Source organism: Periplaneta americana, chromosome 4 (assembly GCF_040183065.1).
Source record: "Periplaneta americana isolate PAMFEO1 chromosome 4, P.americana_PAMFEO1_priV1, whole genome shotgun sequence".
Classification (NCBI taxonomy): Eukaryota; Metazoa; Arthropoda; class Insecta; order Blattodea; family Blattidae; genus Periplaneta; species Periplaneta americana.
The window spans coordinates 10030032-10047207 of record NC_091120.1 but is presented as its reverse complement, the minus strand read 5'-3'; the positions used below and the strand labels follow the sequence as shown (position 1 = coordinate 10047207).

The window sequence follows — 17176 nt, the reverse complement described above, 5'->3', positions numbered from 1 at the left end:
AAAACGGTATAGATATATCGGTTTTAGTACAATTCTGCATTTGGGTATATTTTTTTTCAAATTTGGGCCCCCAAATAATTTTTTTTTTCAAAATATTTTTATTTGGTTGAGTTGCCACAGCTATGAGCTCTCTACGTACAAAAAAAAATAATATTTTACACCAAATAGGAAAAAAGTTTTTAAAAATATCATCCTCTCCACTTAAAATTTATCACCCTCCGTGGTAATGGAACCCGCATACCAGAAGAAAATTTACACACAATAAAATCTGGATAATTTTGACACTCACGTGTCACTGCGAGGAAAGCCACTGCAGCCGTCACGTTGAGGAAGCATTCGAGGGAGCAGGCGATGCACAGGTGGAGGAGGATCCTGTTGAAGGACAGACGACGCAGCACCGGGCTGGTGATGACGGTGAAGACCAGCACCAGGTTCAGGCACAGCCCCAGGCTGAAGTTGAGTACCAGGAACACGCCGGGCACCACCGGGGGGATGGGGCCGTCCTCCACCAGGTGGATCAGCCCCTCTTGCGAGATTGTCATCGTGTACGTCTTCGCCATTTTGGATATCACAGACTGATCTGGTTGCCATGAACTTTCAAGGGCTCACCTCCTTGTCAAACCGAATGAGTTCCAGACTCTGACTTCGTGGAGATTATTTGCCTGTGAACATATCAAATACGTGCCTTGGTAGAAACGATAAAATAGTCGCAAACTACTAAATACTTTAATTGGTTCTCTGAAGGCACAGTTATTGACAAGATGTTTATATAGTCCATAGTACGGAACGTTCATATGATAAAACGTCCATAAGGTCAAAATGTCCATAAGATGAAAATGTCCATGTACCAAATGTCCATACGACAGAAAGGCCATATGATAAAACGTCCGTTAGGTCAAAATGTCCATAGTGTCAAACGTGCATAATGTCAAAGTTCAAAGGAAAATTCTGCTTGAATAGAACACAATAAATTTTATTCCACAACTCGTACAAATAAGTTATTAATCATCGGAAACCGGAGCCCCACTTTTAAGATGGTAACTAATACTTTTAAGATTTAAGAGAATTTCTCCTTTTTCTTTGTACCTGTTGTAGTTTCTCACAATCTGGAGAATTTGTCTTTGACCCGTCAAAACGTTTCATTCCCGGCTCTTTAATTTGTGTGTGCCTCACTCTTACTTGCAATATTTGTGTCCAAATTCCATTTTCTTCGTGCTTTAGGCATTGTATAAATCGCCAAGTGGATGGATGGATGTACAGCCATCACGCGTTGAAGAAGATTGTGCCAGTCTTCTACTGCGTTGTTTGTGTGCTGCATGCCTTTCAGGCTTGGGAGGTTCATGTTCCTGTATCGTCAATATATTTTTGTCCTATCTCTATTAAAGTCATGAATGGTCTACATGTTGGCCAGAGAAACACCATTCCTGGAGGACCTGCGAATCAGGATGGTGCTGCCAGCAACGGAACCTTACAAGGATGTCGCAGAGAGAAGAAAACAGAAGGAAAGAGAAATAGAAAAAGAATTTTTCGTAACACACACCATGACGAACAGGGAGTGGACCAGCAGTAACCAACCACAAAGACAAGTTATTATAGGTTTGGCCACGCACGGTTTCCACCATAAATTGCGCAAGACAGTGAAGTTCCACAAACCGAGTGACTCGTGTGAGTGCAAGTTATGTGAACAAAAGTGCGGCAGATATCACTTCAAACAGTGTAGAAGATGGACGGGGTCGTTGAATGACTTGATAAAACAATAATGTGTATTATCAATGCTCTTTCGAGCGCATTTTACTTATTATTTATTTATTAAAGTCATGATATTGGTACAGGTATCCACGAAGAGAAAGAAGTTGCTTACCCTTCTGTGATGGCACTAACTGAGTGAAGTGGACATTATACTACTATGGACATTTTCAACGTGGACATTATTGCATGGAATGTTAAATGTTATGTTTTATTTAACGACGCTCGCAACTGCAGAGGTTATATCAGCGTCGCCGGATGTGCCGGAATTTTGTCCCGCAGGAGTTCTTTTACATGCCAGTAAATCTACTGACATGAGTCTGTCGCATTTAAGCACACTCAAATGCCATCGACCTGACCCGGGATCGAACCCGCAACCTTGGGCATAGAAGGCCAGCGCTATACCAACTTGCCAATCAGGTCGACTATTGCATGGACATTTTGACGTATGGACATTATAATCCTGGACTTTGTCTAGTAGCCCAAAAATAGCGAAACGTACTAGAAGCGACAATATTAACTGGCAAAACGAAACATGATTTTTTTCCCCACATATTCCTATGATACCCACTAACATACATTTCGAGTTCAAGCAACTGCAATTTTCAGTGCGACTAGAATTATCAATGACAATATTAAAATAAAACTCAAGGAGAGTCGTTCAAAGTAGCAGGCATTAACTAGAAACTCCGTGTTTTTTTATATTGTCAACTATTTAGCTTGCTCTCGAGTAGGCACACCTAAATATTTATATACAGGGTGATTCAAAAGTAGTGCGACATAGGAATCTCCGTTATTAGTATAAGTACAAAAAGAGTTTCAAATAAATGTTTTAGATATTGGTACGTGTAGTTCATGTGCAAAATTTAAAGAAAATCGTAAGAGCCATTTTTGAGAAAATTACAACAAACATGTTCTCGTTTCAAGTAAAGTACCAGTTTGGTTGGGGAAAACGCATCCAAAACTGAGGTGCCACATCTCTGGAGGGTACCCAAACACATTTCTAATTTAACTTTCGTACCCATCAGAGATGTGGCACCTCAGTTTTGGATGCGTTTTCCCTAACCGAACTGGTTCTTTACTTGAAACGCGAACATGTTTGTTGTAATTTTCTCAAAAATGGCTCTTACGATTTACTTTAAATTTTGCACATGAACTACACGTATCAATATCTAAAACATTTATTTGAAACTATTTTTTTTTTTACTTAAACTAATGTCGAGCTGGTTGGCGAGTTGGTATAGCGCTGGCCTTGTATGACCAAGATTGCGGGTTCGATCCCGGGCCAGGTCGATGGCATTTAAGTGTGCTTAAATGCGACAGGCTCATGTCAGTAGATTTACTGGCATGTAAAAGAACTCCTGCGGGACAAAATTCCGGCACATCCGGCGACGCTGATATAACCTCTGCAGTTGCGAGCGTCGTTAAAAAAAACATAACATTTAACATTTATTTACACTAATAACGGAGATATCCTATGTCGCGCGACTTTTGAATCACCCTATAGTGAACTCGGTTATAATGAACATTCGGCTATAGTGAACCTAAATCGTTGGTCCCGACCCGAATACATTAAAAAGTATATTAATATTTCCGTTTATAGTGAACCCTTGCTTTTTTTATAGTGAACCTTTTGTACTGAAAATTGAAAGAAAGTGTTGAGAATAACATTCTAAGTTTCTTACTCCTTTAATCAAAGGAGAAAGGTAGGATTAGTGATTCCTAGACAATGAGCTGTACTGTAAATCCAGGCAACGCGTGACGACCTTGCCTCACTCCACCGTCGAAGGGTTGACATTCTGTTCTCAGGCACTCTACTCTACCGTTATTTCTAATCCTCCACTGTGAAAGGGTTGCCTTTTGTTCTCAGAAACATTGTCATTATGACTGACTGCATCGAAACAATGGAAAATGAAATTGCCTTCTTTTATTAAAAGGGGACGGACATTATGTCCAGAGGATAAAAAAAGGTAAGATTTCGATGGCTTTCAAACTCCATCAACCCTCTCCCAGTTTCCATTAAGTGATCCGGGAAATTCCAAGGCTGAGTACGCAGTCACACCATAAAAGCGTTTGTCATTTCTACCTGATCCAGTGTTCCAACAGTGAATGTACTGTATAAAAATGTCGAAGCGTAAAGTGTTTTCTTTGGAAGATAAGGTGAATATTATAAGTGACATTGAACGCGGTCTTTCGCAAGCGGACGTGGGTCGACAGCATAGTTTAAGTAAATCAACTGTGAGTAACAGTATACAGTGCAATTCATTCCACAAAAATGAAATATTTTATTTTCTTGTTCACAATTTCATTCATTTCTGTTATTTAAGTTTACGGGAGAGACACTTCGGATATAGTGAACGAAATATGCAAGTCCGCAGATGTTCGCTATATGCGAAGTTGACTGTATATGCAGTAGAGGGTAAAAGAAAGACTTGTACGCATATTAAAAAGTAATTCAATGATATCTTTGCTATGTTGCTAATATAGCATATTAATTTACGTAAGTAAGCCCACTGAAAATGACAGTGTATTAATTCTAAAATACAGGATGAGTCAGAAGGGAAGGTAAATGGTTTGAAGGTTGATAATATTGGTGTTTGTGAACAAAAAAGTTTATATGAACATATGTCCTTTTCTTAACTGTTTCGGAGAAAACTAATGGAAACAATGAACGGGAAAAGTGCAGGTGATAGTAAATTAAAACATTGTTACCGTATTTTCTGTTTAATTGTGTACTTTTCTTTACAGAACATGTAAAGCAGCTGATGCAATTCGTTCAATTCCAAATTATCTCTGTTATCCTGGACTTTCCTAACGACATATTCTAGAGCAAAGTAAAAAGTAAAGGTGATAGTCCATATATTTGCTTTAGTGGAAAATCATCAGACAGAAACTGGTCTATATAGACCATTCCGAGACTTATGTTGAGGTTTTGTAACACTCTTTTTTACGGTGATGGGTTGTTAGTCCTTCGCCCAACCCCCAAGCTGGAGGACCACCCCTTATCGGGGTCCGTGACTGCTTATTCATAATATTCGCAGCTACTCTCCATTTCTGTAGCAAGTAATTTTAATTTTATTCTTTCTTTTAGTATCCAAACGTCTGCTCCATGATTAATTATACTATTTATAATGCTATTGTGGATCTTGATTTTTTGTGAATTATTTTTTTGCTCCATAAAACCTCATTTAAAACTAGTATTACAAATTTACCATTATTACTTCTTTTATTTGTGCTTCATAATCCCCAACATGATTTATCTTCTATTTCATTGTGGTTTCTTAAAATTTCCCCATCATTAACAATCAACTCTTGTACTGTATCCCCATTTACTACATATTTTGATATATTTGTATTCATTGCTAATCGCCATTTTTATATTCCTCAAGAAGTTTTCGTATATATAGACAAATTTCGATAATTCTCTTTGCAGCAGAATTAAAAGATAAAGTGTCGATTTTGCCATTACTCCCTAAGCTAATATACCTCACCAAAGAGAATGTTTCCGGATATGGGTTCCTATATGAAGATTGTTAATATTGTTACGAAATTGTAGTGATAACAGAGGAGATCAGAAGTCACTGAATCACCCTGTATAACAATCTCATATCTGTACCGCCAGATTCTGTTGTAGAATATGTGAAATAAAGGCACTCAACTTGACCATTTTTTAACTTTTTCTGTATCTCTCGCTATTTCCTAGGTGTTCATAATTTATTAGTGTCGTAAATTTAAACGCTGAATTATGAGTTGAATTTAGAAACAAGGTGGGAACGAGGCAAGAAACTTTACCGGAGCTGGAAATGGAAGTCGTATGGAAGCATTTATCGTGCACGCAGTTCTGAGCACATCCTGAAGTTTATAAATACAGCACTGCCTACTCCCCCTCAAGTTCGCATTCCTGATTCTGGCAACCCATTTGCTAGCCTGATTGTGGAAGACTTGAAGAAGCAGCAAATGGCGGGCCTAGCCACTATAATCTTAGCACGCAGAGTCTTCAGGAATATTTAATAACGCTTTTAGAATTTCTGAGGAAGATCGCACTCAGGACACTTTGACCTCGAACGTGCTGGGGCTTCAGATTATGAAAGGAAGAGTAATGGCTGTTCCTGGAAACACCCACGCTTCTGGTAGAAATCACGATCCGTGTGACTTTTTGAAATTCAAGGCGTATATGGTCTTTTCTCTTTATTCGAGAATTAGCAATATTATGAGAAACTCGCGTTGAACACCTGCTTCAAGATAGTGTTTCGGAATTACACAGTGAACATTGCCAGATGTGTTTAATACAGTATACCGATACTATAGAATTATTAAGTCAGTCACAAGTATGGAAAACTGGTGTGATGCTGCTCTGTTTAACGTTAATCTTGTCCACTTGTGTGGAATAACGGTTAGCGCATCTGACCGTGAAACGAGCGGACTCGAGTTAAATCCTGGTTGAGTTTTTTCCCGGGGTTTTCTCCTCAACCAATTGAAGTAGAATTGCGGGCGCATACGAATATACCTGAAAAACCCTTATTTCTTATTCCAGTAGAGCACAAACAACCTGAAAATTTTCATTCGCGTTGACCACAAACAATTTGACGCATTCTTCTTCACATTTTCTACAGACTTAGGACAGACAGCATCGATTTTGATGGTAACTTACGGTAAAAATGTTGCTGGTATGGTTAAAAATGTTGATCAATTATTTTGCTGGTATGGTTAAACATGTTGATCAAAATTATTTTGCTCGTATGGTTAAACATGTTGATCAAAATTATTTTGCTCGTATGGTAAACATGTTGATCAAAATTATTTTGCTGGTATGGTTAAAAATGTTGATCAAAATTATTTTGCTGGTATGGTTAAACATGTTGATCAAAATTATTTTGCTCGTATGGTTAAACATGTTGATCAAAATTATTTTGCTGGTATGGTTAAACATGTTGATCAAAATTATTTTGCTGGTATGGTTAAAAATGTTGATCAAAATTATTTTGCTGGTATGGTTAAAAATGTTGGTCAAAATTATTTTGCTGGTATGGTTAAAAATGTTGGTCAAAATTATTTTGCTGATATGGTTAAAAATGTCGGTCAAAATTATAGAATAGCTGTAACGATCCCAACAGTAGGTTTTTTCCTTTCTCTCCTTCCTTCCATCTGAAGACGAAGGGAGAACCACCCTTCGAAACGTCTTAATTTTTTGGTTGTGACAACCAGCAATGGAAAAAGTCCAAACCCCTCACCTAAATATTAATGATCCACCATTGCTTTCCAACCCCTCATTTAGATCAAAATTATTTTGCTGGTATGGTTAAAAATGTCGGTCAAAATTATTTTGCTGGTATGATTAAAAATGTTGGTCAAAATTATTTTGCTGGTAAGGTTAAACATGTCGGTCAAAATTATTTTGCTGGTAAGGTTAAAAATGTTGGTCAAAATTATTTTGCTGGTATGGTTAAAAATGTTGGTCAAAATTATTTTGCTGGTATAGTGAAAAATGTTGTCAAAATTATTTTGTTGGTATGGTTAAAAATGTTGGTCAAAATTATTTTGCTGGTAAGGTTAAAAATGTTGGTCAAAATTATTTTGCTGGTAGGGTTAAAAATGTTTGTCAAAATTATTTTGCTGCTATGGTTAAAAATGTTGGTCAAAATTATTTTGCTGGTAAGGTTAAAAATGTTGGTGAAAATTATTTTGCTGGTATGGTTAAAAATGTTGGTCTAAATTATTTTGCTGGTATGGTGAAAAATGTTGTCAAAATTATTTTGTTGGTATGGTTAAAAATGTTGGTGAAAATTATTTTGCTGGTATGGTTAAAAATGTTGGTCAAAATTATTTTGCTGGTAGGGTTAAAAATGTTGGTCAAAACTATTTTGCTGATATGGTTAAAAATGTTGGTCAAAATTATGTTGCTGGTATGGTTAGAAATGTTGGTCAAAATTATTTTGCTGGTGTGGTTAAAAATGTTGGTCAAAATTATTTTGCTGGTATGGTTAAAAATGTTGGTCAACATTATTTTGCTGGTATGGTTAAAAATGCTGGTCAAAATTATTTTGCTGGTGTGGTTAAAAATGTTGGTCAACATTATTTTGCTGGTATGGTTAAAAATGTTGGTCAAAATTATTTTGCTGGTATGGTTAAAAATGTTGGTCAACATTATTTTGCTGGTATGGTTAAAAATGTTGGTGAAAATTATTTTGCTGGTAAGGTTAAACATGTTGATCAAAATTAAGTAACTGTTTTAATTAAAAAGATTTGCAGTGATAGGTTGCTTGTTTTACATAATCTAAACGAGAAATTACTCCTGTCTTACATTTTAATAATGCATCTGTCAAGAATCTCGTTTTTTTACAATTCGTCGAGCTGATTTCCTTTGGCGATTGCAGCTTCTTATGTTATTATATGCCTCCGTCTGTATTCCTTTTAGAACCAAAGTGAAAAAAAATGCATATATGTTTGGATGTGGGCTGGTAAAATATTAGGCCTATTAAATTTAGAATGAAATGCACTCTAGACCTGTGGAATGTTAGCACTCTATGCATTTGTGCTCTTCTCGTAGAATCGTTTCTACTGTGGTTTGTACTCAACTAGAGTAACATCGATGTAAGCGCAAATAGTGACCATTGTGCTCAACACGTATCAACCCAGAATTGCTGGGTAACTTTCGGCGTTGAACCTCAGATTCATTTCGTCATCATTAATACCCATATCATCATTATCATCATGCTATAATCTGGGTTAAATTCACGGTACGGCGTGTTGTACTTGTTCTTGTATTCCTCTTGTTCTACATTTTTCCGTTATTGTTCGCCTCGTTTTTATTTTGTTCCACTTGCCTTCCCCTTGTTATTCTTGGCTTCCTCTTGTTCTTCTGGTCTTTCTCTTTTATATTTTTCCTCCCTTAGCTCTCTATGTTCTCCCCTTCTCTTTGTTGTCCCTTTCTTTTCCTTTCGTGTCCTTGTTCTCATATATTCGCCTTGTTCTCCTTTTGTTCCCCTTGTTCGTCTTCTATTCCCCTTGTCCTCCTTGTAATCTCCTTGTTCTTCATATCTTCGTGTTATCCTTATATTCTCCTCGTTCAAGATTGTATTCCCTGTTTTATTTCTCCCACCACCCACACGTAGTTCTACGTAAAGATGTACTATCTGTCCACTTTTTTCCTGAAGCTAATAGGTACAGTAACAAACATTAGATCAGTAAGTAGCCTAGCCTACTTCTTCTTTATAAGCTGGCAAGAATTGTAATAATGTTAGTCAGGTCTCCGATATAGGCCAGACGTGAACGACATATAGAGTGCTATTCTTAGACTTTTCGCTAGCCCGCGCTACTAGCGTGCTAAACTAGCCCCGGCTATCGACTGGTTACTTGTACAGGATTCATATATCATATCATATCATATCATATCATATCATATATCATATCATATATCATATCATATCATATCATATCATATCATATCATATCATATCATATCATATCATATCATATCATATCACATCATAAACACTAGTTTATGAATACGAAAAACGTTAGTTCGCTGATCATCCACCAGAAGCCCGCGCTAAAAATGTCTATGAATATGGCCCTTAGCCACAGAATTCAGGCACACAGAATTAGTTAAGTTTTGATACTTTAGGATAAGAAGAAGGCTGTTTTTGCTTCACCGCAATTATGTCCAGTCTCGTCCGGTATTCACGGCCGATACATGGCATCGTAATAGGCTTTGCCGTGTCAACAGCTATGAGAGTGAGAACTCTACGTAATTAAATTAAAATGCCTTCTCCACAACTCCACTGAACCACGGCCACCTCAGAACTGTCTCCAGCCGTGAACCCGGACGCAATATTCGTACACAATATCGACAAGTTCTCTATTCCAAGCGGACATGCTTAGAGTGAAATTCAAGGAGACATTGACGCAACCCTGCACGCACAGCTATCGACAATAACATTAAGTAAATGTGAATGTCGAGCATACACTTTCCTACACTTTCTATTGTCATTGTGATATTAGTGAATTCCTTTTGCGCGTGGTTGTGTTTGTGGAGATAAGAATTTTCTCTTTCGCTTATACAGGGTGTAAGGAGTATAAGTGTCATTATTTTAACTGATGATTATTCATGTCATAAGGAAGAAAAAATGTTCTCTCAATTTTTTCCTAATTGTAATATTTAACTAATTTATTAAAGTTTACAATATTAGACTTTTGGCAACGTTGCTGGATGGAGAGGAAGGGGTTTACAAGTACACATTACAGCTCAAGCGGGTACAGACATCGGTACAAAACATAGATGCTCTGTTCTAATGCAGGGGCGAACCAAGACAACTGTTGTTTACATAAAACGAGCAGCAAATACAAATTTTCAATCTCATTAATAGAACATTATGGTAAATTAACAATATTGCTCCATTTTTATTGCATGTCTAAAAATAAACAATAATGGTTCACTGTACAAAATCACACGAACTTTTTTTCTAATGCAAAACTTTAATCTCTCGTTTCCGTAAAGCAGTAGATATTATTTTTAAAGAAATTTCTGGTTTGATTTTCGGAACGGAGTCAGAGACTGCCAGTTTCTAATAATCGTTGAGAAACTGCTACAAAAGTTCGCCGATTAGGTAACCTTCTTTGAGGAAAACGTTGGCGGTACATCCTTCTTGCCGCACTTGAATTAGGACTTTCTGTATAAATTAATGTTGTTTATCGAATACCTGTACTGAACTACCATCCGCTTGACAGGAGACATGGAGTTTGAACTCGGCTGATGTGTACGTCAGTGATGAGTACTCTCAGCTGCATGAATCCTGCTAAACACGTGGCCATGTCTCTCACACCAGAATATTAACAAATTTAAGCATGCATTATTATTTAATTTTAGAAAACACAAATATTTATTTGAACTAATATTAACTCTTTACTAAATATACCTACTGATGTAATTGTTTTCGTAATTTTATTAACGATAACGCAAATAAAATAAGGAAAGAAACATTTTTTTCTGGGAAAACTATAAAATTTTGATCCTATGCTGTATAAACATTTTTTTTATCTTGTAGAACGCTTATTGAATTAATTTAACAGGGAAGGGTAGGCTTTTATTATCCAGTTGTGAAAGAGACTACATAAATTTAAAAAAAAAAAGAAAGATAGGCTTTTATTACTCAGTTGTGAAAGATAATACCTGAACTTTGTAAAAAGGAAAAAAGATAAGCTTTTATTATTCAGTTCTGAAAGATAATACCTTAATTTTGTAAAAGGGAAAAAGGTAGGCTTTTATTATCCAGTTGTGAAAGACAATAACTGAACTTTGTAAAAAGGAAAAAAAAAGATAGGCTTTTATTATCCAGTTCTGAAAGATAATATCTGAATTTTGTAAAAAGGAAAAAAGGTAGGCTTTTGTTATCCAATTGTGAAAGAAAATACCTGAATTTTGTAAAATGAAAGAGAAATAGGCTTTTATTATCCAGTTATGAAAGATAATACTTGAATTTTGTAAAAAGAAAAGGTAGGCTTTTATTATCCAGTTGTGAAAGATAATACCTGAATTTTGTAAAAAAGAAAAAAGATAGGCTTTTATTATCCAGTTGTGAAAGATAATACCTGAAATTTGTAAAAAAGAAAAAAGATAGGCTTTTATTATCCAGTTGTGAAAGATAATACCTGAATTTTGTAAAAAGAAAAGGTAGGCTTTTATTATCCAGTTGTGAAAGATAATACCTGAAATTTGTAAAAAAGAAAAAAGATAGGCTTTTATTATCCAGTTGTGAAAGATAATACATTAAATTTGTAAAAAAGAAAAAAGATAGGCTTTTATTATCCAATTGTGAAAGATAATACCTGATTTTTGTAAAAAGAAAAGGTAGGCTTTTGTTATTCAGTTGTAAAAGATAATACCTGGATTTTGAAAAGAGGAAGAAATATAGGCTTTTATTACCCAGTTGTGAAAGACAATACCTGAAATTTGTAAAAAAGAAAAAAGATAGGCTTTTATTATCCAGTTGTGAAAGATAATACCTGAATTTCGTAAAAGGGAAAAAAGGTAGGTGTTTATTATCTACTTGTGAAAGAGAATACCTGAATTTTTAAAAAAGAAAGACAAATGAGCTTTTATTACTCAGATGTGAAAAATAATACCTGAATTTTGTAAAAAGGAAAAAATAAAGGTATTTATTAGGCCTGCCCAGTTGTGAAAGATAATATCTGAATTTTGTGAAAAGGAAAAATGAGTGGCTTATATTATTTAGTTGCGAAAGATATCTAAATTTTGTGTAAAGAAAAAAATAAAGACTTTTATTATCCAATCGTGAAAGATAATACGAGAATTTAAAACAAAAGGGGGCGGCTTTTATTATCCAGTTGTGAAAGATAATACTGGAATTTTAGAAAAAGTAAAAAAAGAGGTTTTTATTATTCAGTTGTGAAAGATAATAGGCTACCTGAATTTTGTAGGAAAGAAAAAAAGAAAAAAGCTTTTGTTATCCAGTTCTGAAACACAATAGCCTACCTGAATTCTGAAAAAAAAAAAAGGAAAAAAAGAAGAAGTCACCGGGGTAGCTCAGTCGGCAGAGGAGCTTGCCTAGTGTTTCGGAGTTGCGCTCGGTCGCGGGTTCGATTCCTGCTTGGACTGATTACTTGGTAGGGTTTTGTCCTAGTTTTTCCCCAACCGTAAGCAAATGTCAGGTAATCTACAGCGAATCCTTCACCTCATCTCGCCATCACCGTTTCCATCGATATTAAATTCGCTATATAACCTGTAGTTGACATAGCGTTGTTAAATAACCTAATTAAAAAGAGAGGGCAGACCTCAAGTAACTACGGTGCACAAAGCAATTAATTTATACGTCATGTATTAATATAACAACACTTTTATAAGAGAACATAGTGTAAATTCGCATTTATAAATGTAACAAATGAAATAGTGTGTGTTATAAATACAGCATATGGATTTTTTACCATTTGGGATTAATTGTTACAGCGTTAAATATGTACAATACAACGGAATGGATTCTGTTATACTTATGAATACAAACACAAGCGCATATCAGTTGGAATTGTTCTATTCATAACCAGCAATACGTTTGTAAATAGGATACATTTCCAATTAAATTCATAGCATTTTTGTCGTTTATTCGTAACCATTAACAAATAATAACAGTAATAGTTTTGTAAAAGCAGTGGCTTGATTGCCACAAATACTGTCATATTATAAAGTTGTCAGTAACCAAAAATTCTTAACTACTGCAGATAATGATATGATGGATGATAATGATATTTCTTTAACTTATAAAATTGAATTGGATACGCCAGACTATAATGTACAGAGCTGCAAGTGGTGGTGTTGTTATTGACACATTTAATTAATTCAAAATGATCTTAGTTAGGTGTACTTCATAGAAGAAATTGCATTTAGTAATCTTGTGTATATCACTGAATAAAACACTTCACCATAAAATTGGCATAAGAGAAAATAATATATGAGTGTTTTTATAATTATGTACGATTTACAATTTCTGGAAGATTTAATAAGTCTTACTTTTTCTTCGTGTTATTTTGAAGTATTTTATTAAACTATTTAGTATGAATTGTTACAATTAACTATTGGTTAAATTTACGTATTTTCTATGTTCAAAATCACAGAGTTATATTAAGGGAATGTTATCAACAGTAATCTCACTAGAGGTTTTGGTTTATCTAAAGAAAATCAAAACTCGGGTGGGATATAATTGGTTATTACACGATTATAAAAAGGTATATAAAGATTAAAAGAAGTAAAGTACTCTAATACAATAAAATATTAACTGACTTACTGAAATTCTATTTCACTAATGTTAGCTTCACCAAAACGTTTGAACGGAGCCGCCAATTCCAGTTGACTGTATATGCGGGAAACAAATGACGATCGCAAAGCATGTTTTATAGTACTATAAAAAATTTTCAGTTTGAAATGTTGGCAAACAAAGAAAAAAATGCTAGGGTAGTGATAAAAATAAATGCTAGGGAAATGATAAAATGAAACAAATGCTAGAGAAGTGATAAAATTGTGCGATAAGCAGCCATGATTGGTTGAAAGACGTCCTTTAGTACCGTTTTATTGGTCAAAAGTAGTATGACGTGGTAAAAGTGTAATAGTCATATTAAACGCTATAGATTTTTGGATATGTTTTAGAATAAGTTTTTTGGGGAAGATAAAGTTTTGTTCTAATTTGTCTAGAATGTTTAAAGCAAAGTGTTCTTGTGCAACGAGCATATAAACGTATACAGGGTGAATCGTAAGTAATGTCATTAATTTCAGAGGATTCTTTTTAGAGATATTTCTAACAAAAGAATTTTGCTTCCATTTCGAGATAAAAATAGGTTTATATGAAACATTTCATAGCGTGTTTTGGGAAAGCCATTGATTTAATTCCCAATATTCTCAATTAGTTAAAGAGAGCAGTGTATTATGATAATAAATGATTGAAATAATTTTAGTTTTGTTCTTTAAATATACATAAATTTGGTCCGAACAAATGTAACTTTCGGTTTTGCAAAGAAATATTAAAATATTACATTTGTTTGGATCAAATATCTGCACATTTAAAGGACAAAACTAAAATTCTTTCAATCATTTATTATCATAATACACTGCTATCTTAAATAAGCAGAACATATTGGGAATTAAATCAAAGACTCTCTCAAAACACGCTATGAAATTTTGCACATAAAACAATTTTTTTTCTCGCAAAGGAAGCAAAAACGACCAAAATTAAATTTAACTTTTTGATTTGTAACATCTCAAACAATAACCCCTTTAAATTAATTACATGACGTATGGTTAAGCCTGTATGTACGTATTTTATGTGCACAGCAGTAACAAATAATATATATGTATATGTATATATTTGTACCTACTATTGAATTGTAGTGAGTGTGAAAAAAAATTTGAAATGTTACATTTAAAATGCTTTTATAGGTCATAATGACAAGGATAAAATATATTAGCTGTTTCCTACCGACAAATATTGTTTCGAGTTCAAAGATATTCATAATTAAAATATAAATATATAGGCCTAATCACTTGATTTCTTACATTTTATGTGTGTATTTCTTTTCATAAAAATTTGAAGGAGGTGAGTTGTGACAAGTTCTAAAGACAAGCAATGGTATAAAAATTATTTGTGCGAGATCGTGCGTATTTGCTTGCTTTCCGCACAAAACCAATACGCGGTAAGTGTGAAATACCACATTCATTATTCCCAACGTAACACACATAACAATTTCCCTATTCTTACCGCATAAGCGCCACATTCATTTTACTGCTTTAGGCTTTTAACATATTATTTTTAAAGACGTTCAATATAGTAATAATTATAAATTGGAAACTTACCACTGCAATTTCACCTAAATTGCACTGTTAATTATTGTTTTTAAATATTTGCAAAAATTAAGTAAACTCTACAACTCCACTAAAGTTACTGCATTCGTGATGCAAGTAACATTAAGAAGCCGTGAAAAAATCAACAAGATTCCAGATGCGGATGTTATTACTGCAATATGTTATATAAATAATATTGTTAAAATATTAAAATGAAAAATAAATCATTACATAACCATACCGTTTGTTTTAAGTTCGCATTTATAGACTGGGGGAAAATAAAGACAGACGTATATCACGGCCTGCTGGAGTATAGTAAACACAGAAAACATTTTATAGCAACAATGTTGAAGAAAGATATTTTGGTTTTCCGAAGTTGCCGTCATTAAACAGAAACCAAGATGGAGATTTCATTGCAACTAATTAGAAATTCGTCTTTCAGGTATGTAATAAACGATCTTCTCACAAAATAATGTACGATACACGAGCGGTATGTTTGTTTTCATGTTCTCGGAAATTAAAAAAGCCAACTACGTTTCGCTTTTTCAATCTTTTCCTCGACCATGAAAACGTCAACATACCGCTCTTGTAACGTATATTACTATTTTGTTCTGTTTCTATAGCTACTACCTATTGTTGATTGTTATTTTGTCGGAAAACAAAATAACGGAGACATTTTGATTAGAACTGTACAGTTTATTAATATTACATTGGGATGAAGAACAAATAATGTTGTTTCTGAATTCTGTTTTTTTTTTTTTAATTCTGTAGTTAAATATTGCTACAGCTACTGCTAATGATTATGATAATGAAAACTCTGATATAAAATTAATATTTCTCAGCGAACAATTGAATATCTCAGTCAAAGAAAGAGACCTTCTTTTGTCTCTAAAAGCAGTTAAGTAATGCCAGTTTTATTTTCAAGGTAATGGAAAAAAATGTACTGGAATTATGTGTTATATTATACTGGGTAATATAAACTTGTTGGTGAAACTATTTGTATCTTTCAATAATAATTATAAAACTCAGCACATAACTGGAAATGTAATTAAAATACAAGTTACTAAATTCTGCTGGGTATTACACGGGACTGGTAGAAATCTATAGACATAGTGTTACCTCGTACAAACAGCCAGTGTGTATGACACCAAAACAATGCATCACGTCCTCCACTAGTTCCTCTGTTATTCAAGATGCCAGCACTTGAAGGAATTCCGGGCAACCGTTATTCAGATTTTATACGTCAGTCGAGAATGACATGAACGGCACAATCACTCCACACTCTCACTAATGAATATCCAGCCGGATGAATAGCTAGCCTACAACGTGTCAAAACATTTTCCTCAGTGCCCGCTAACAGCAGAAGCAACTGGGCATTATGGTTGTTGTGTTTGGTCTCCATGGCTACCACACGATCAATGCCGCGCTGGTATAAATCGACCATCATTCGACTTGCACAGAAAAACAAGCTGCGCGTAGCGAAGACAAAAAACAATATCATTATGTTTGAGTAGTGTAATAGCACACGTCATTGGCAGCCATCATTTATGTATGAATGGACATTGAGACTACGTCAGTGCCGACAGGAATTTGTTTTGTGTCTTTGATTTCATGAACAGAATATATTATTTTCTATGTGTTCAATAATTTCAATGTAGTTTAAATTTAACAACGGCCAGGATTTAGTTTTGTGCTCCTGTTTATTTAACGACGCTTTTAAACTATAAAGGCTGTTCAAAATTGTAAGATGACGTACCGGGTTCACATCCCTCTCGTTACATCGAGAATAATTGATTATAGTCACGGTTTATTCATAGATTATTCATAGATTTCAAAAAGGGGTATGGCTCAGTTAAGAGAGAAGTTTTATATAATATTCTTATTGAATTTGGTATTCCCAAGAAACTAGTTCGATTAATTAAAATGTGTCTCAGTGAAACTTACAGCAGAGTCCGTATCGGTCAGTTTATATCTAATGCTTTTTCAATTCACTGCGGGCTAAAGCAGGGAGATGCACTATCACCTTTACTTTTTAACTCCGCTCTAGAATATACCATTAGGAAAGTTTAGGATAAGAGGCAGGGTTTG

The 17176-nt window shown here is 34.5% G+C and overlaps 1 protein-coding gene across 1 annotated transcript in view; it reads right to left on the bottom strand.

Moving 5' to 3' along the window:
- Window positions 1-16435, bottom strand: part of LOC138698789 (uncharacterized) — a 31357-nt gene extending 14922 nt beyond the window's left edge. The window contains exons 1-2 of the mRNA XM_069825013.1: window positions 16208-16435; window positions 290-662 (exon numbers count right to left, since the gene is read on the bottom strand). Coding sequence (XP_069681114.1) covers window positions 290-560 — 271 coding nt within the window. The 5' untranslated portion in view covers window positions 561-662; window positions 16208-16435. The remainder of the gene's footprint in view (window positions 1-289; window positions 663-16207) is intronic.
- Between the last annotated feature and the right edge of the window lie 741 nt (window positions 16436-17176).